Below are 20,468 nucleotides of genomic sequence, written 5' to 3' on the forward strand. Positions count from 1 at the left end.
TCAATTGTAGAGGAATAGGGCACCTGGTCACACGCCCTACCAAGAATATCAAGAACACGGTGTTGTACGCAAGCATCAAGAGAGAGACCCAGAGGAAAGTGATGAACAATCTTTTGAGGACGAGAGGTATCGCTGACATTGTTGAGGAGAAAGAAACAGGCTTTCCGGTGTAAAGAGAAGCGACGGTGAAGACAACGGCGGCGGTTGAGAGAAGAGAGAATGCGAAGAGGAAGATGATGTAGCAGAATTGGAAAAGGAGGAGGATGGTCCATTCATGTTTGGTTTGAGCTTGATCGGTTTGTGGGTAAGTATCGATCTGAGCTAAGATTGGTTGTGTGAAGAGAGAATGTGCTAGGATTGCGAAGGAGAGAGGGAAAATTAGGGTTAGGGTTATGAGGTAAAAGGTTTTTGGAGAATATTGTGGGATTGATGTTGATTCACGTAGAATTCCTCTTTTGTTGAGAAATTGAAGCTCCTCTGGGGCAAGATCCATGGCGGATTTGGAGATCAAGGTCAATAGAAGTTGAGTTTTTTTGATGATTTGATTGAATCTTGAGAGCTTTTCATCAACACAGAAGAAAAGAGGAAGAAGAAGATGACATAAAGACCAATTCTATAATTAGGAAAATAATTAGTTGATTACTATTTACGAAATTAGAGAAGAAGATGGGATACATGATGTAAGAATTAATAACTCAGATAATATATTAACTTTGACCATTTTTCTATTAACTCAGATATAATATATTAATAACATGATGTAAGAATTAATAACTTACTATCTCTACACATTCTACACATTTCTATCTCTACAATAAGTTTGTTTGTCTCTTCTATTTTTCTAACTTTTGATAGTTTGAAAAATGTGTAGAGATAGAAATAAGTTCGTTTGTCTCTTCTATTTTTCTAACTTAGATAGTTTTCCTGGTCAAACGTTTATGAATGCCTACTAGATAATTTTTTTTCCCCTTTTAAAATGCTACTTATTCATACGTAATCTCTATACTATTAAAAGAAAAGTACAAATGAAAATGGGTCGGGTCACAATCAAAAAATTGACCCGAAATTTTGAAATCGGATCTTTGAAATTTTTTTGAATATAAAATTCGAATTAATAATAAAAAATCGAACTAAAATCAAATATTTATGGAAATCAAATAAAATCTGATTGTATTTATGGTAACTAATTAGAAAAGCATATTCCGAACAATACTATACATTAATTACGTATAATATATTTGTTCATATATTTTTGGAACTAATTCCATAACAATCAACGTTTTGTCATTAATTTTGCTTATTTTAGCCAATTATCATTAATTGAAAGATATCTTACTTGTTTCAAAAGATTTCTAGAAAATTTATCACAACTAACTCATCTATTTTATAAATTAAATAGATATTTTTATTTTGGTCGTGTAAATTAAACAGATATGAAATCCATGTAGCTAATTTTAATTTAATTAGATTAAATCGAAATTATGGTATTTTCATACTTATAGCTTACCAAAGAAGTTTAATTTTAAAATTATAAAAATTTATTGAATATGATTTATAGAATTATTTAACAAGATGATAGATATTTATTAAATTTTGTGAATCATGAAAAATAATAATTAATTTTTAATCATTATATTTCACCTTTCAAAGTTTCAATCTCTCATCTAACAAATAAGATATAGATTCTATTATTCCTATGTCCAAACTCTATTTTGTTGTATGACTAAATAATATTCCCATTAGAGTTGTCGAAGCGAGTTGATTCGTCCCGTTAACCCCGTTTTGTGATAGGCAAAATATATTTTGAAATATAGTTAGTCGGTCCACACGATCCGCGGGTAGCACATATGAAACACAAACCCGTCCCGCGAATATATGCTGATTTGCGGGGTTATTCGTGAATTTTGTTTAAATAATTTTAAAGTAGCAAAAATTTAAAATACTACTAAAATAAATAAATAAAACAAATTTAGAGAAAATAATTTTATATATCAATATATTTATAAATGTTATAATTTCATTTATTAAAAGTTTTTTTAAATTACCAAATGTTGAACAAATTATATTTTTATCAATAAATACTAACATGCGGGCTGATCCGCCAACCCTCGGACGAAAACCGATTAAAACCTATGATCCACTGCGAATCAATCCATGTGGCCCGTTTATTTGCGGATTTAATATATTTTCCCAAATATGCCCCATAGTGAGATGATTTGGGCTCGACCCACGGTTTCCTATGAATCGTCTAATATTAGAATTCTAAAACATAAAATCCCATTTTTTAATCATAATTAATATGATCGGTTTAATTATAAACAATTTAATATTTTCTCTACAATTCGTTATTATGAATATTTATAAGTACACTACACGATTCGCTCTACTTAAAACGCGCACAATATTAAAATCAACGTATGTAAACCAATATTCTCCCGCGGTGGACCGCGGGTCATATCCTAGTATTTTGTTAAAAAAAGAGAAAGAAAAAGTGTTTACCATAAAAAGTGAAAATAAAATTATTTATTGTTCTTCCTTGCATATGAAAAGAATAGAGAATTGTGTGATTTTGGTGAATAAAGAAATTTATGATTTATTATCCAATGGATATGCGTTTTTGCTTGTATCGCTGTATTTTACATACGGTATAAACTGATTGTGTTATTTTATCTGCTGAGTAAATGTTAAATTCCATCCCGTATTTTCATTCAAGACCATAATATTAAATTGTTTTTGCTTCAACTTCAAACGAAAAACACATAAGTTAAAAAATACGAGACACATAAAGCATCCAAACCAAGCAAAAACAAAAACCAAGAGAGATATAAGAGAGAATACATAAGTCTCAACCACGAGCTAAACAACACTATAAATAAATTACTACTAAGTAAACATCGTATTCATAAAACATGTACCAAAATTACAGTTAAATAATATATAAAAGTTTAATTGGTTTCTAGACATGGCTACTAGATAGTATGGATTTATGGTATATATCAATTCAATCAAAACCAATCTCCGATCCAAAAACCAAGAACAATATAATATTAAGAAACATTACTTAACAAAACCTTCAATCACTTACCTGTAATGTTACGTCGTTGTTAACTCCTCGGCTCCTTTTCGCGCTTTCTTAGTCATCAAGAAAATCAAGTGCATATGTTAGCACAAATTAAAAAAAAGAACAACATCATGTAGAGTGAATCAAAATGGAATAATTTGCAGGGTAAAAAAAAGAACGATATATTATAACCTACTCAAACTATCGGGGAAGATCAACAGTTTTTACTTTATTTAGGAATTTTTAAAAAAATCCATGGACCATCAAATATTTGCATCAATCCATAAATCCAAAAATGGAAATATCATGTTATGAGCGTTCCGCGTAACATAAGGCACATAAGCGGATGGTTATGATTATGAACTAGAGCTTGATATGCACAAAGATGGTTAAAACAGTCACAATGGCAACAACCACTATAGAAATAAATTTGCGCTCATGGAAAATAAATGTATAAAGTTGATGATGGTAAGGTTTAGAATTAACACTAATAAACCATTTAACATGTATTTTTAGAGAGATATTTTACGTAAACTATATGTAATTTGTACATATATTGTTCAATCTATTTAGATTTTTTTTTCTATTTTACCGCTTTGAAGGAGCCAAACCCAGCTGATATTGATGAGAGTGCTAAGAAAAAACTAGTCTTTGTGAGTCAAATGAATCATGTTAAGCATTTATTTGTTATTTACTCATTTTGTTTTAAATTTTGGCCTGATTATACTATCATCTTTAATTTGTAGCTGTTATCAATGAGAATGTTGCACCCAAGGATGATAATGCTAAGAAGACAACCCTTGTTTGAGAGAAATTTGAATCAACTATTAAACATGTCTTGGTTATTTAGACATTATGTTTTTATGTTTTGGTCTGAGTTTTGTCCTATTTTGGAGTTGAAAATAATGATGATAAGGATAACGATCCTCCAGAAGAGCTTACCAATTATCAAGCAATCGCGGCAAAACATGAAGAGAATGCTCGCATTGCTATGTCGTTTCCTGTAAACTCGCACTTGTGCCCTAACCTGAATGATTTTAATCATTGGACTGGTGCTTATCATAAGATCCATGTGAATTGGTTTCATTATGAGAAAGGTTACCGCTGGATGAAGAGGTCTGAGAAGGATATCTACAATCAATGGTTGACGAATAATCCACTAGGGGCAATATATACTTTTGATTAACCAGGTGGGTCAAGGCTTCTTAGTGTCCACATGCTTTGATGATCAAAACGATTTGGGCTTTTTTTTGTTGGTTTGGTTTCTTGAACTATTATGGTACAATTCATAACCATTTTTGAGGAAAAAAATGAGTAGGAATATCATACTCAATTTGTTCCTTAATTTTTTTTTACCATTACAAGAAATCTTTGTATAATTCGCACACATGAGGGTCCTACACATTTCTTCTCCATTCTTTAAGAAAAAAAATGATAGAACAAAATTGTTTCTCTCTCAAATTGTGAACGAACAAAGAGGAACAAAAAAATTAAATTTATTTTTATTATTAAATAACTAAAAAAAAATAATGATAATATTTACATTTATATATAGACATATTTTTCGTATTTTTATTATATACTTATAGAAATTTTTTTTTATTAAAACCTTTACTTTAAATGAATGTTATGACTTTATTTTAAACTGGTATTGACGATTAAATAAATAAATAGTGTTTTAAAATGAAATTTCTATTATTTTAAAACAATAGTATATTTTAAATTTCTATAAATATTACTTTTAAATTAAATTTATAGAACTAAAATTCAATAAATTAATTTTAAAAAAATTTATTCTTATGTTAAATATTTACCCAACATTTTAGTTACTATTTACCATAAGTATTTGTTCAATTTTTCATATGCATATATTCTTTTATGTTCCTCATTTTGGCTATTTTTCTTTCATTTTTGTTCATTTTCATTCTTAAATATTAAAATTTGTTAATTAGATATAATAAAAACAATTGAAGGTATATTGGTAAATATATCTATAAATCATACTTGCCGCACCCTAATCATAGGTTTAAACTTCAATTGTGCAATGATTAGAGTAAGAGTAAATTACAAAAACCTAATCGCTTGCTAACAACACTTGAATCACATCACACTCTAATCGTTTTGCCATTCGATGGTGACATGCGATTAGGGTCATCGCATCACACCCGAATTGTGTTGCCATTCAAAAGACCTTAGTGTTTTACGTATAGTAAAACATACCTTTCTCTATTCTTCTAATCTAACTCTGAATACTAGAAGTTGATAGAATATTGTATTAACGTTGGCAAACTTCTTTTGGATCTTTTGTTTTGCTTAGTTGTTGTATCTTTCTTCTTCTGCCTCTCTTTCATTGTGCTGCGAAATTGTTATTATCTCTTGGATTTGGTCATTTGACTTCTTTAGGCATATCATCAATTAGTTGCAGAAATTGATAGGTTTCTTCTACATAATCAAATAATTTCATTTTTATGCATTTCATAATCACTAAACACTGACAAACTGTAGGAGAATCATGAATACAAAAGCTTGATAGCCACTACTATCCTTAATAACACATGCTATATTCTAGGCGTTTGTTTTGTCAAAAAAATCTGGAAGGAAAAGAACTATTCCAGCAGCAAAAGCCAAAACTGAACAGCTCAGTGAAAGTGTTGAGGTAATGCTAAAACTGCTATCGTCTATGTCAATAAAACAAGTTGCCAGCATATCAAATTCCTTTGCCAACTCTTGTAGCTGAAAAGAGAGATCCTAGTTAGGAAGCTGTTGCAGAAAATTGCAACCAACAAAAAGACCACCTAAGTCCTGTTTTACAGACCTTAGTTATGCAGCCCGAGGCGTAATCACAATGTTTAGAACCAAGAACCACGTTTGGAAACAGAACAAACAAAATCCATTCAAATCACTCATTCAAATCAGGTACTAATACATATATGGAGTAAATATTTAATGAGTAAGGTAGCATAACGAAGAACAAAACATCCAAACAAAATCTATTAGTAAATTTTTGGCAAACAAAAAATAGACGCCCAAGCGACTAGAGATATATTAAGTTGTGAATATCATCTAATCCAATAACGTCCCAATCTCTGGTAAGATATCGGTTTGATGTGTCTTTGATTTCGACTTTTCTCATATGATTATTTTGTAGATTGTAAAGTAAAACGTAGAAAAGACTTGTATCTTGAGGGTTACATGTAACCTTGCCGGTGTGAGTATAAGTGTAATTTTGAGGTACCAAGACAACCTCACCGTTTCTAGTTGTACCTTGTACCTTCAAACCGATGCTATTGACTAGATGCATTTGAGAAGGATGCAACACCAAAGTCTTACTCGACCACATATTCTTCTTTGAATCTTCCACGACCCATAGATTCAACACACCTTGCCTTTTAAGATCAATATGGTGTAAAAGAGCTACTCTTCTACCGTATTCAATAAGATCAGTCATCTTAGGAAAAAAATCGTTTTCTTTAGGTAGTTCAAGAATACTGATTTCTTCAGAATTAATATCGAAACTGACAAGCACAGAATAAAGAAATCCTACCCAAGCGAGGTAATGCATACGCCCACTGATATTCAATACTTGTGTTACAGGAACATGTGGTTGGCAACGGCTTGGAATCTTTCTCCATCGATTAGATCTATCTCCTCCTAGTAGCAAGATCCAATGCTCTGACAGGTACGAGTGCTCTCCATATTCGTCGCTGGGTCTTGAAACAATGCAAACCACTTTATATTGATCATGAACGGGATCGTGTCCGATATGGTACATGATCTTCTTATACTTGTGGTCTTCAGCTATCATATTGGATTCTTCTATGTCAGGTAAGACAACAAGTTGTCTAGTGGTAGTGTTGTATATCTTTGCCCTTGACTCATTTACGAAACACATTAAGCCACCAAAAACGTGAGAGAGGTAGTAGCCTTTATTCGGTGGGATGGTCAATTCTTGGTCAATTACAAAGGAAGACACGTCCGAGTCATCAGGAGAAGACGACGTTGACAGTAATACATTCCTGTTGTCTACGTCCAACCACATGTATAGACGCGGTGGTGATGATGAAACTTTTTGGAAAAGGTTGGTGAAAGTTCTGGAACAAATCAAAAGTGACCAGAGCTTTGAGACGGATTTGAACCTCATAAGGGATTTAGCAGGCAGTCTCGTGAGAATCTCTATCACGAGATCAAAAGGAATCTCCGGCACCGGTTCGTGGCTCTTGCATATGTCTCTTTGTCTTCTTCTTCTTTTTATTACCGTCGATCTCCTCTTCATTCTTCTTCTCCCTCGCTGGATGATGACGGCTAGGTTAGAAAAAGCCATATTGATTGTAAATTTTGGTAGCATCAGAAACTTATATTTGTTTATATTAGTGTCTAAAACCTACTTTAAAATTTTCATAAATTTATATTGGGAATATTGAGAATATAATATTTTATTTGTTTATAGGTAAATTTGTCTTAATTGTTTTATTATTAAAAAAAAAAAGAATTTAGTTTTCCGTATTCAATAGCATCTTATCCTGCTCCGTGGACCATGGCTCACTAGGGTGACATGTTGGCCACAATGACGTGTTGATCTGTTTTTCTGCTTGATTATTGTATATGATTTGTTGAGTTTAATGGTTTTGTTGTTGGATTCTGAAGGTGGTAAGAAAAAACCTGTTCCTTCTTCTGGTTTGGGGAAATCGTCGACAGGTTCCCCATATGGTAAGAGCAAAGCTGCTGTGGCAGGTGAAACAGGATCTGCAAGTGGTAAGAACAAAACTGTATATGATGTGTTTACAGCTTTGGTTTTAGTGATAATCGTCTTATGTCTTCAAATAAAGGAACCAAAACCGTTGTTGAAGAGGATAATGGTCCACCGAAGGAGTTGTCCAACAAAGGTGAGTACAGGAAACAACGTGCAGAGGACAATCGTCGCCGTAATAGTATACTACCAAATCCGTATACCTGTCTTGACTTTGGTAAAGAATGGAGTGATGAAGATGCGGTCGAATACGGTAACTGGCTGAGGTTTGAGAGAGCTTACCGCCGTCACTTGACACATGCTGAAATGGATTACTTAGTAAGCCCTCTTTCAATATTCGTAAAGTTATCTATATATATTTCCTTTCGATGAATGATTACAATTTTCTATCTTTCCACAGGCTGCTAATCCTCGTGTTACACACTGAAGCAATGCCATTGTTTGGTAAGTTTTCATTGGCTTTTTCTTTAAAAGACATTGGATGAGTTTAACTAATGTTCTGTCTCTAACACTTTTCTCTCTTTGTACAGCAAACGTTTGGAGTTGATGAAGAAAACAAAGCTTTAGGCACTGATTCAAATGTGTTCCCACGGAAAACACTCTTCTCTTTTCATCTGTGTTTCCACTGAAAACACTCTTCTCTTTTCAATTGTGTTTTCACTCTGAAAACACTTCTCTTATCAGTTGTGTTCCTACACAAAAACCACCTTTATCAATTGTCTTCTTTGATGACATTTGAATGGTTTATAGATTCTGATGCTTCTGTTGTTATCTTGTTTTCTTGAAATTTGTTTGCTTGATTGCTGATGGCTTAAGTACTTTTTTATCTTAATGCTTCTGCTTAGCTTATTATATATATAGACTCTGATTGCTGACTGTTAACTTTTGTCTTACTTAGAATTCATCAAATGAACAAGACCTTTCTTTGCAATAGTCTGCATTTCTCTGCAAATTGTCTACAGGCTTGAATAATAGTATTCAAATTTATCAAACATTAATTCAGAATTGTGTTTTTAACAAAGACCTATGAACCTTTAAAGTCCTCTCTTGTTTGTTAACCCCTCAATGTAGTTTTACCTTTGGATGTATTTACTGGAAACAGAGTTCACGCTATCCGATATCTGAGCTTTAAACACATTCCCATATAGATCATTTAAATAGATTGTTTCGAAAATAGCAGTGTCTTTAAATCATTTTCTTTTTTGGAACTGAAACAGAAAATAACTTTGTATAAATTTGACTGTTCGGAGTACTATTTGGGGAAAATAAAAAACCTAATCCAATGGCGATACAAGCACGTCCTCTAGTGTTTATCAATCATGGTGAAAACGATCTCAGCGACGGATTCATTAGGCATCTGGCAAGTGCCTTAAGGGACGAAGGGTTTAACGTTTTCATAGATAGTGACGAGCGAAGAGGAAGAGGCATGGAACACATTTTCAGAGCGATCGACAACTCAAAGGTCGCACTAGTGATCTTCTCTGACAGGTACACAGCGTCAGAGTTGTGTTTGCACGAAGCGGTGAGGATCTATGATCGACGTAGGGAAGGCAAACTCGTGTTGATTCCTGTCTTCTATAGGGTTTCAACCGACGACGTGAATATGTTCAATGGTAGATTTGGGGAGAGTTTTTTGGAAACGTTGAAGATTCAGGGCATAAGTGATCATCCATTTGCTGAGCATTGGATGAGAAATGTGAATTTTATCTGCACAGACACTGGTTACATCTCAGAAGATTACAGGTAACAATTTATTTTTTTCGTGAATATAGAAGAACAATGGGAACAGTTTTGGTTCTGATTGGTTTAGTTTTCTGTCATGACTTGCATTGCAGCAATGATACTTCCCTTGTGGTGGAGATTGTTAGGGGTATTAAGAGACGTTTACAAGGCAAAAAACTACCGAGACGTGTGCAAGATGAAAATCTACCTAGCATTTTCAAAATGTTCATGCCAAAACAACCGAATACACAAGAAGGATTTGGAAAAGAGTTGCTTTATGTTGCTATTCCTGCTTTGCTCTGTTATTTCATTCTCCCTTTGGTTTTCACTGATTTGGATGTCTTCAGTATCCGTCAGTTGCTCGTTGCTGTTCTGATTTTGTTTGTCATCCGTAATACATTTCGATGGATTCTTACCTGATGGGAAACAATTGAAACTACAAGAATAATCTGCAAGAGATTAGCCTTTCTTGTTTGTTACGTTACATGTGCAAGTTTTTTTTTTTTTTTTTTCTCTCTGCTTCCTTCGCTTCCTAGTTTCTTTGTTTTGTCGTTAATAAGAAGATTTTGGTACGATAATACTAATGCTTATTTTATTAAGAATCATGAACCGGGTTTAAATCGAGAGCAACGGCGATTTTGTGACCTAGAAAAGAAAGAAAAATCAAAATATTGTTTCTATTCTTTAACAATTAATCAACATTAAGAAAAATACATTTTTACCACAGTCCACTTTGGAGGGGTTTGATAAGTTGGCTAGATCATTCCTGTGGGGGAGCTCACCGGAAAGAAGGAAACAACATCTAGTGGCCTGGGACAGAGTTTGTGTACCAAGGCGAGAAGGAGGGCTAGGTATCCGGTCTTCAAAACATATGAACACAGCATTGGTGGCTAAAGTCGGGTGGCGACTGTTGAATGATAAAACCAGTTTGTGGGCTCGGGTTTTGAGGAGCAAGTACAAAGTTGGTGAGTTACAAGAGCCAAGATGGATGGATAAAAAGAAACCAGCCTCATCAACATGGAGAAGTGTGGCTATAGGTTTGAGAGAAGTGGTGATCCGCGGAAGTAGGTGGGTGTTAGGTGATGGTAAGGAAATCCGTTTCTGGGAGGATAAGTGGCTTTCAGATCAGTCGCTGCTGGAGAAAGTGATAAGGGAGGTACCTAGTGAAGACAGGGAGCTGCGGGTAACAGAGTATTGGGCTGAAGGCTCGGGGTGGAAACTCGAGAGTATAATGCCGTACTTACCGCACAATACACGGTTGGAGTTGGCGGCGGTGGTGCTTGATAGCATTACGGGAGCTCGGGATAGGTTGTCTTGGTGTAGTACGGCGGATGGAGCCTTTACGGTGAAGTCGGCGTACTCGTTGTTAACCAGAAACGATTCTCCGAGACAAGAAATGTCTAGGTTCTTTGATCGGATTTGGAAAGTGGAAGCGACTGAGAGGGCTAGAGTCTTTTTATGGTTGGTTGGTCATCAAGCTATAATGACGAATGTGGAACGTTTTCGCAGACATATGTGTAATACGAGGGTCTGTCAAGTTTGTAGAGGTGGAGATGAGACCATACTACATGTCTTACGCGATTGCCCGTCTATTGAGGGTATTTGGAGACGGATAGTACCGCGAAGAAAGATGTCAAGATTCTTTGTGTGTTCTTTGTTGGAGTGGCTTTATGAAAACTTGCGGGTCGAGAGTGATGAGACGGGATGCCCTTGGTCAACTATGTTTGCTATGGTGGTGTGGTGGAGTTGGAAATGGCGGTGTGGATATGTCTTTGGGGAGGTGGGGAAGTGTAGGGACCGGGTTAAGTTTGTAAGAGATTTGGCTAATGAGGTTCATCATGCTCATATGTTGGTCCGAGAACAAGACAGAGGGAGACCACGGGTGGAAAGCATGATTGCTTGGAAGCCTCCGGAGGGGGAATGGCTGAAATTGAATACGGATGGTGGATCACATGGCAATCCAGGGCTGGCGACGGCAGGGGGAGTGTTGCGGGATGGGGCGGGCCGGTGGTGTGGTGGCTTTGCCTTAAATGTGGGTATATGTTCAGCCCCTCTAGCTGAATTATGGGGGGTATATTATGGGCTATATATTGCTTGGGAGAGGAACATTAGAAGGGTGGAGCTAGAGGTGGATTCAGCGGTGGTGGTTGGTTTTTTGACAAAGGGGATTAGCGAGACGAACCCGTTGTCTTTCCTGGTGCGGTTGTGCCATGGCTTTCTTTCAAGGGACTGGATTGTCCGAATTTCTCATGTGTATAGGGAGGCTAACCGTCTTGCTGACGGGTTAGCTAACTATGCGTTTTCATTACCTTTAGGTTTTCATTTTCTAGAGGTTGTCCCACCTTCTGTGGCGACGATTGTTGAGGATGATGTCCGAGGAACTGCGTTTCCAAGGCATGTCCGAATTTAGTTTGTATTTTTTCAGTTTAGTAATAAAGTTCGGGGAGGCATTGCCTCCCTATGACACACCAAAAAAAAAAAAAAGAAAAATACATTTTTCTTTAATTTCCTAGAGGTAAGGAATGACGATGAAACATGTGGGTTTAGATGTACCAAATATCATTTGTACGTACAGTAAGGTGTATTTTTAGAAACGTATAAGACTTTAATATTCCTCGGTTTATGTTGGTCACAATTCAAAACCATAATGGATAGATTTAGAACATGTAGGATTTTTATACATAAGGATTATGAAAATTAAATAGTTTGACTCTGATTTTAGATATGTATCTAATGAGGAGTTTTTACTTTTTTATTGATATAAAGTTTCAAAATTATTTTTTCTAATAGTCATCTAAAAATATTTTAATATTTTTTTTGTTTTATTGTTTAATTGATTGTTCAAAGAATAAAAAAATGTACAGAGTAGCTTAGTTAAGCCGTGACAGCACATGTAACGCAAAGTACTAGAGTCCAGATAGTTAATTCTTTTGTCAACTTATTGAATCAATATTTTTTAATTATTTTGTTAATTTTTTTTTTTGTAATTTTCTTATTTGTAAATATTTTTGGTCCTTTTTGTTCTTCCCATAATTTGATAAGGAATATTCCTTATTAATAATTTTTGTGATAAGATTTTCCATAGAAAAGTAAATGCAAATAAATTATGTGTTGACTAAATATTATATATGGTACGATCCCGCGGTGTACTTTTTTAGAAATCTTATCTTGGTTCCATTTTGTTGGTCAACGTTCAAATTTATTGTTATGGAGAAATGCTTTTGCCAAATAATAATAACTTTGACTCTTTTCACATTAGTTTCAAAATGTTGCCCTAAAGAGTTTTTTTAAAAAAGATCAGCGAAGAAAAAAAAAAAAAAAAGAGTTTTTTTTTTCTGTCTATAAATACAATTTCTTTTTTCTATTTCATCTTTCAGTATAAAGAAATTCTGAAACAAACAATTGTCAGACTAATTGACGTAATCTTTATTGTTTCACAAGTCATGGCAAAACTACTTTGTTCGTATCTATTCATCTGCATGTTTGTTCTCTCAGGTAAAAATTCGTATATGCCTTGTATTACATTGAATTATGCTAAACTCAAAACTTAGCTTTTGAAATCGATGCGTCTAGTACTTTTAAGCATGGCTGAGGAAATCTTATGCCCCAAAAAAAATCATTAGATTATTGACCCATTTTATTGCAATTTATTTAATGTTTAATGTCTATTGCCAATTTGCCATACAATAATTTCCCCCTACAAAATATTTAATACGATTTATTTAATGTTTTTGAAAATATTAATGCATTTTTTTTGGCTTCTTCATTTCTTTAGTATAAATGGGGATATCATATGCTATTATCATTTACTTGATATACTTCAAAAATGTAAGTATTGATGCAATTTGTTTTTGTTTTAGGCTTTTTGGCCTCTTCAAGTGCAAAGAAGTTAAAAACATGTACCTCGGTCATAAAACTTGGCCACCCATGCGATGTTGAATCATGCATAAATGAGTGTTTTCGAGTTTACAATACTGGATTTGCAACTTGTCGTGGAGACAAAGTAAAAGTTTGCACTTGTGAGTACAATTGCTAAGCTTAAACATACTTCTCATGTATGCTGTTAAACTAAAGCAAAAATCTTCAATGTTAAGTACCTTAATTACTTTGGTTCCATGTAACTGGAGGATGTGGTCATATATATGAATAAAAAAACTTTTTACTTTCTGTTTGGCTGCAAATTGCAATAAAACCGGGTTTCATGTGATTGACCCAGTTTCTACTTAGAAATATCAGATGCCGTTTGAGCGAGGTTATAGTACAGTGAATAATAACTATATTAATTTAATACTCCATCCGTTTCAAAATATAAGACGTTTTAGTTAAAAACACGCAGATTAAGAAATATCCACTTTTAAAAAGTTCAACCAATCATGAATGAGACTGCATAATATAAATATTCAAAAAATATTAAATTAATATATAATTTGCATAAAACTTGAAAACGTCTTACATTTTGAGACAAAAATAATACATCCAAACGTTTTACATTTTGAAACGGATGGAGTATTAAATAAAGTCAAAGTATTAGGAATACTTGTTTAGAAATTGGATTTTGCTTTAAAATTTTAATATTTGAAAACAGTGTATCTTCTTCAAACAGCGTATGACTAGTTTTGAAAACAGGTGTTAAAAAGAAGAAGACTAAAAACATGTGTTTATTAATGATTTTTCGTTTGGGAATGTGTAACAAACGTTTATTTGTACAGATTCGACTGTTGGACATTTCGTATAGTACAGTCTACATACTTTTCTTTGTACCAATTATTTGCCGCAATATACCGAGCATTTATTTCTAGAAGGCAAAAATTCATTTATGTAACTAAATTTTGAACGATTTCACACAGTACAAATTAGAAAAATGAAACGTTAGAGTTTCCAATTTTTCATATGGATTTTTTTTATAAAATGGTTGGTTAAATTAATTTTTTTTGAAATAGTGATCTTCTTGAAAACAGAAGTTTGACAAATAGATTTGTTTCGAAAACAGCAGTGTCTTTAAATCAGTTTGTTTTTGGAATTGAAACAAAAAAAACTTTGTATAAATTTGACCGTTCGGAGTTTAATTTGGTTTTAAAAAAAAAATAAAAAAAATCCCTAATCCAATGGCTATGGAAGCACGACCTCATGTGTTCATCAACCATGGTGGAAACGATCTGAGCGACTACTTCGTTAGGGAACTGGCAACTGCCTTAAGGGACCAAGGGTTTAACGTTTTCATAGGTAGCGACGAGCGAGGAGCAAGAAGAGGCATCAAATATATTTTCAGAACGATCGAAAGCTCAGATGTCGCACTAGTGATCTTCTCTGACATGTACGCAGCGTCAGAGTGGTGTCTGCATGAGGCCGTAAGGATTTATGATCGACGTAGGGAAGGGAAACTTGTGTTAGTCCCTATCTACTATAGGGTTTCAAAAGAGGATGTGAATATGTTCCAAGGAAGATTTGGGGAGTGCTTTGTGAAAACGTTGAAGACTCGTGGCATCAATGGTCATTCATTTGCTGATATTTGGAAGGCAAATGTGAATCTTATATGCACTGAGCCTGGATTCACCTCTAAAGATTTTTGGTAACGATAATCGAAGTTAATGGTTTTGTATTTATCCATTGCTTTGTCATTATCAAGTAAATTTGTAGAATCTTGAAAAGTTTTCTTGGTTCTGACTGGTTTGGTTTTTGTCACTTGCATTGTAGCCATATTGATGTCAATTTTATGGTGGCTATGGTTCATTGGGTTAAGAGGCGGTTACGAAGCAGAAATTTCCCGAGCGATATCGATATGTTCATACCAAAACAACTGGAGCCTCAAGAAGGATTTGGAAAAGAGTTGCTTTACGTTTCTATTGCTACTGTTGCTGCTTTGCTCTGTTATTTCATAATTTCTTTGGTTTTCACTGATTTGGATGTCTTCAGTATCCGTCAGTTGTTGTTCATAGCTGTTCTGATTTTGTTTGTCATCAGGAAGACTTGTCGTTGGACTCTGAGCTGATGAGAAACAGCGGAAACTACAAGAATAATCTTTAGTTACGTAGGCAAGAGATTAACATTTCTTGTTGGTTACGTTACATGTGCCTGGTTTCTGTTTTTTGTTCTCTGCTTCCTAATTTCTTTGATTTTCTATTAATATGAAGATTTTGGTACGACAATATTGTTTATTGAATAAAAAAATCATGAACTTGGTCTGAACCGAGAACATTATAAATCTAAATAAATTATTTGTCCCTCGGCTCGAACAAAATCATAAGTCAACATTTTGGAGAGACCTTCAAAACCTGATCATGAGTATAAAAATTCTAAAGGATCCAATCTTTTTCGTAAAACGTTGCGTTTTAATTCTTATTTAAATGGTGCGTTTTATTGATTTGCCTTTAGTTTGGTTCAGTTCAGTTTTTTTTCCTCACACTATAGTCTTAATTCAAAACTAATGTTCTATAATTCCCTATCGAAAAGGAATGAAGATGAAATATGTGGGTTCATTTGTACCTAAGAAAATTACCTAAACTTACGTATAGTCACACAGTTTTTTGTTTTTCCGAAAACCGATCCAAAACCGACCCTATCCGAACCGAATAGTTATGAAATCCGAATGGATAATGAACTATTCTACCCGAATTATCCGAATCCAAAAAATCCGAACCAAAATCCGAATGTCCAGGCCTAGTGACTATGGTCCATATAAATGTACCAAATATTATTTATAAACTGTGTAATTTCTTAAGAAATGAAGAAGAATTTAATACTTCCTGATTTTTTTCCCAGTATGTTAGTCAATAGTCAGCATTCAGATTACATATTATGGATAAATTTTGTTGCCAAGTAATTGTTTTACTCTTTTTACATTAGTTTTAGATATGTTGCCCAAAAGAGTTGTTTTTTTCTTTCTTTTCTTTCAAATGTTTCTCTCATCAGGCATCACTATAAAACCGTTCTTTCTCTATCTAGCTTTCAATATCTAAAATTGCTCGTAACAAAATATATATTAATCTTCTAATTGTTTCACAAGTCATGGCCAAACTACTCTTTTCGTATCTATTCATCTGCATGTTTGTTCTCTCAGGTAAAAATTCATATATGCTTTAATTTCATTGAACATGTTATAAGTTTAGCTTTTGAAATCGATGCGTCTAGTTCTTTTAAGCATGGTTGGGTAATATTTGGACCCCAAAAAAATAACCTAACAAAACAATTCAGTGAAAAGTAATTGAGTGTGACTATATAAGAATTAGTTAGATATATAGCTGATTAGAAATGCGATGATCAGTTAGTATATAAGTATCGTACATTACATACTTTTACTATTATTCTATAGGTTAAAATACTTTCGAACTAATCTATAAAATTTGCTCGTTCAATTACTTGATATATCTTTAAAACATATATTGTTTAATACAATTTTATTTGTTTTAAAGGCTTTTTGGCTTCTTCGAGTGCACAGGAGGTCAGAGAATGTAGGACGGTCATAGACCTAGGCAAGCAATGCGACTTTCAAACATGCCGAATGACTTGTAAACGAGTTTTCGCCGACGAATATGCGTTTGGATTGTGTCTAGGAAGCAAAGAAAAAGCTGTTTGTACTTGTTTGTACAATTGCAAAGCTTAAACATATCATGTATGTTGTTAAGCTAGAGCAAAAATCTTTAATGTTAAGTGCCTTAATCAGTTTGATCCCATGCATTTAATGTGTAACTGGAGGATATGAATAAAAAAATATTTTAAAATATTTATCTGATTGCTAATACCGGGTTTCATGTGATTGACCTGGTCTATTCTTACCGATTAATATATATTGTTAAAATTTATAAACAAATAAAATTGAGTTTTTTTTTTTTTTTTAATATCCCCAAAACCTAGACGCCGATTCCGTTGCAAATTGGATACTTTTAGTGATTTTACCGAGACCTTTCTCCTTATCTTTAGATCGGAAATTTTGGTGGGTTAGATAGACGTTTACTCTCTGCTGCTAGTGCTATATTCTGCTTCGCCTTCCAGCTTTATCCAAGTGCTAGGTCTCCTTCCTCTTTCCTCCATGAAAGTGATCTTCGAACTCTTTAATGGTAGATTTCATTTCAGGAAGATTTACAGTTTAATCCTAAGCTCTTGAGAAACTGCTTCATTATCAATTAGAGTTTGATCGGTAAGTTTTCCAATGTCAAAGTAATCGAGACCATTTGGAAACGTGTTAGATAGTTTTTTGAGATTTTAAAACCGGTTCTGACTGATCATACGAATGAGACAAATAAGTGCATGATGAAATCGGTTTTTAATTTGGACATGCTTAAACATAAAGAAACTTTATGTGTTGATGTTATGTGAATGGATGTAGTAGTTGAAGTTGAATCGAGGATCGGTTAAATAGAGATCAGAAACTGTTTAGATTCGGAGATCAAAGTCAGAAAAAGAGAGAGAGAGACTTGATGATGTTCAAATTGAGGTGCATGCAAAAGAGTATCGTTCACGACACGTGTCTTTGTATAATCTTCAAAGTTCAAATAAAACAAATCTTTTGTTTCGAGAAAACTTAAAAACTAAGGCGACGACGCCGATTTCTAGAGGACTCCAGTTTTTTTACCTTTAAAATCGACAAAGTTTTGAGTTTAAACGCTGTCGCATAAATTTTATTTGGGCCGAGACTATGGTTAATGGGCTTATTATTTTTTTCCCAATTAAAACGGCGTCGTAACGCAAAAGGATCAGTTCTTCGGACCAGAAGTTATTAAACAAAACGAAGAAGCCGAAAACTTCTGTCGGATCTGGAAGCTCTCTCTTTCTCTCGTTTCCTTCATCTCTCCCGCATAACGCTTCTCTTGCTTATTATTCTTCTTCTTCCTCTGGTTTTCTCAAACGTCTCTTTTTTTGGTTTTTGTTGATCACGGACGCTTTTCTTTGGTTAGTTCTCTGATTCTAATCACCCACACACTTGGGTTTATGTTAATCGTGCCTTTGTCGAATTTGGATTGGTTCAATCTCTTTTGTCGTTTCTTGTTTTAGTTATTCGTGTAGTAATTAGCTTGGTTTTTGTGTGGTATAATTTGTCTTTCATACCAGTTTAGGGTTTGTTGTGTTGAAATTATGAATCATTCATTTCTCAGTGATATTCCTAGGATTAAAAGTTTTCATTTTGAATTCGAGGAAAGCTTTTGTTTTTCAAGCGTGATAAAGACGTTCGAGAATTTTGCAGACAATCTGTTTAAATTTTGCAGATGTTATGAATTTTTGAATATTCCAAAGTCTGCTTTAAGATTTGTTTGTCTTTTTTTTTTTGGATCTTTGATTCTAAATGATGCTATCTTGTGTTTTTTGATATGCAGAATGGATTTTAGGTTTCAACAAACGATTGCAATTCGTCAAGCTACGAGCGGAAAAGAGTCGTCGTCAGCGGTTAGCATGCCATATCTCCCGGATGATATACTGCTGAATTGTTTAGCCCGCGTCTCGAGATTGTACTACCCAACTCTCTCCTTAGTTTCCAAAGTGTTTGCGATGCAACGGAGCTGATCTCTTGACTCGAGTAGCTAAACGGTTTTTAAACAGGGAAGAATAGGCGTATGGCTCAACAGGAGCTTAACGTTCGACTGTCCTCTGTTTTCTTTCCAATCAGCCCACAACAGATAACAAAGTAAAACCTCTCTACTGAGTACTGACTTTGGTCAAGACCCTTAGCCATCTTTGTTTGTTAAAGCTTCTGACTTTAAGAAATCTTTGATTTTTGTGGAGTAGCCATTTTGCATATCCTGCAACAGAAGATGAGAAATCGCAGCAAGACGAATTGTTCAAGATCTTAAACATGAGTTTGGTGATAATTTCAAGATTCTGGTTTATAAAAAGTGAGCAGCACAAAGTAAAAGACTGGGGGAAAGATTTGATGTCTATTTCTGGTAAGATAGGAGAGGCGTTCAAAGAAGAGAGGTAACCATCTCTTTCTCTCTCTATAAATGTTTTTTTTTTGACATACACAAAACTAAGTCCACCACTTTGCTTTTATGTTTAGGTATAAAACTTAGCTCAGCGTTAGACTCTTGTTTCTGACTCATATTCTGCCAAACAAACATGACTTAGTTTTACATTGTTGTGCATAACTCTTGTTTCTGACACATATTCTGCCAAACAACTGGTTGGAACAGAGCACGTGATTAGAGAAGTAATCAAGAGGTTAAAGGAGCATGGGCCGGATTGGAGTTAATGGAAACGAACAGATTGAATCTCTTCTTGGTAACAAAGTTAGGATTAAGGAGGGAAGCTAGCAAGATTGTTATTCACAATAAGTGGCAAGGACTGTTTAAAGTACTTCACTTATCATGCTGTCGGCCCTAACAATCCTACTCCCGAGGAAAGTTACCTGAGGTTGTCCAGAAAGATTCTAGATTAAGCCCTCTATAAGAATTGCTAGTGGAGCTTCATGGCGAGGAGGATGACTGGAAAAAGGGAGTACACAAAGTTTCCGTTCCGAAAGAACTCGGTGAGAAGCAGAAAAGTTACATTTCTTGTTTTTTTCGGATCAGAGTCTGCAAGTTGTGTAAGATGTATGTTGGATTCGGGTGTAATAGAGAGAGAGAGGTTCCTCATTAGTATTTCTGGCGGTCAGAGTAGAGATGCAAAGTTCAGTTTTGTAGACATTCGGTAAGGAACCTTCTTCAGGAGCTCAGTGCAGGCTGTAGAACAACCATTAGGAGAACTATTGAAGTACAAATCAGTAAGAGAAATTATGGATGAAGACACATTCACGTGAACATGGATCAAACCAATGGTTTAGCTCTGTTTTTTTCAGCTTGTATTCTGTTTCACTTTTGTACTTGGTTTTCAAACAAACTTTGTAATAAGATTTTATTTTTAATTCAAAATAGAATCTCTCTTGCAACTTTCAACTTTCAACATTCAAAATAAAATAAAATAAAAAATCTCTTCTAGCATTAAGGAAAGAAAACAATCAAAAACCCTATT

The 20,468-nt window shown here is 34.2% G+C and overlaps 1 protein-coding gene, 3 long non-coding RNA genes and 2 pseudogenes across 4 annotated transcripts; 5 read left to right on the plus strand and 1 right to left on the minus strand.

The window, feature by feature from the left end:
- Window positions 1–6,095: 6,095 nt before the first annotated feature.
- Window positions 6,096–7,408, minus strand: LOC9303976 (F-box/kelch-repeat protein At4g19930). The gene has a single exon (XM_002869912.2). It carries the CDS (start codon window positions 7,404–7,406, stop codon window positions 6,096–6,098), a length of 1,311 nt encoding a protein of 436 aa, XP_002869958.2. The 5' UTR covers window positions 7,407–7,408.
- A 490-nt stretch (window positions 7,409–7,898) lies between these two features.
- On the plus strand, window positions 7,899–8,527 carry LOC9306030. Its single transcript, XR_002330134.1, has 3 exons — window positions 7,899–8,126; window positions 8,209–8,252; window positions 8,339–8,527. It is a non-coding gene; the product is annotated as an uncharacterized LOC9306030 (long non-coding RNA).
- Window positions 8,528–9,090: 563 nt separating this feature from the next.
- Window positions 9,091–9,982, plus strand: LOC9303977 (annotated as a pseudogene).
- A 4,641-nt stretch (window positions 9,983–14,623) lies between these two features.
- On the plus strand, window positions 14,624–15,801 carry LOC9303979 (annotated as a pseudogene).
- Window positions 15,802–16,253: 452 nt separating this feature from the next.
- Window positions 16,254–17,259, plus strand: LOC9303980. Its single transcript, XR_002330666.1, has 2 exons — window positions 16,254–16,587; window positions 16,940–17,259. It is a non-coding gene; the product is annotated as an uncharacterized LOC9303980 (long non-coding RNA).
- Window positions 17,260–18,274: 1,015 nt separating this feature from the next.
- On the plus strand, window positions 18,275–20,387 carry LOC9303981. Its single transcript, XR_002330536.1, has 4 exons — window positions 18,275–18,416; window positions 18,839–19,146; window positions 19,248–19,436; window positions 19,652–20,387. It is a non-coding gene; the product is annotated as an uncharacterized LOC9303981 (long non-coding RNA).
- The last annotated feature ends 81 nt before the right edge of the window (window positions 20,388–20,468 follow it).

This window comes from Arabidopsis lyrata (assembly GCF_000004255.2).
Source record: "Arabidopsis lyrata subsp. lyrata unplaced genomic scaffold ARALYscaffold_7, whole genome shotgun sequence".
Lineage (NCBI taxonomy): Eukaryota > Viridiplantae > Streptophyta > Magnoliopsida > Brassicales > Brassicaceae > Arabidopsis > Arabidopsis lyrata.

Bases quoted from the DNA above. Each gene is read 5' to 3' on its own strand.
- LOC9303976 (XM_002869912.2), bottom strand. From the start codon at position 7,406: ATGCTACCAAAATTTACAATCAATATGGCTTTTTCTAACCTAGCCGTC.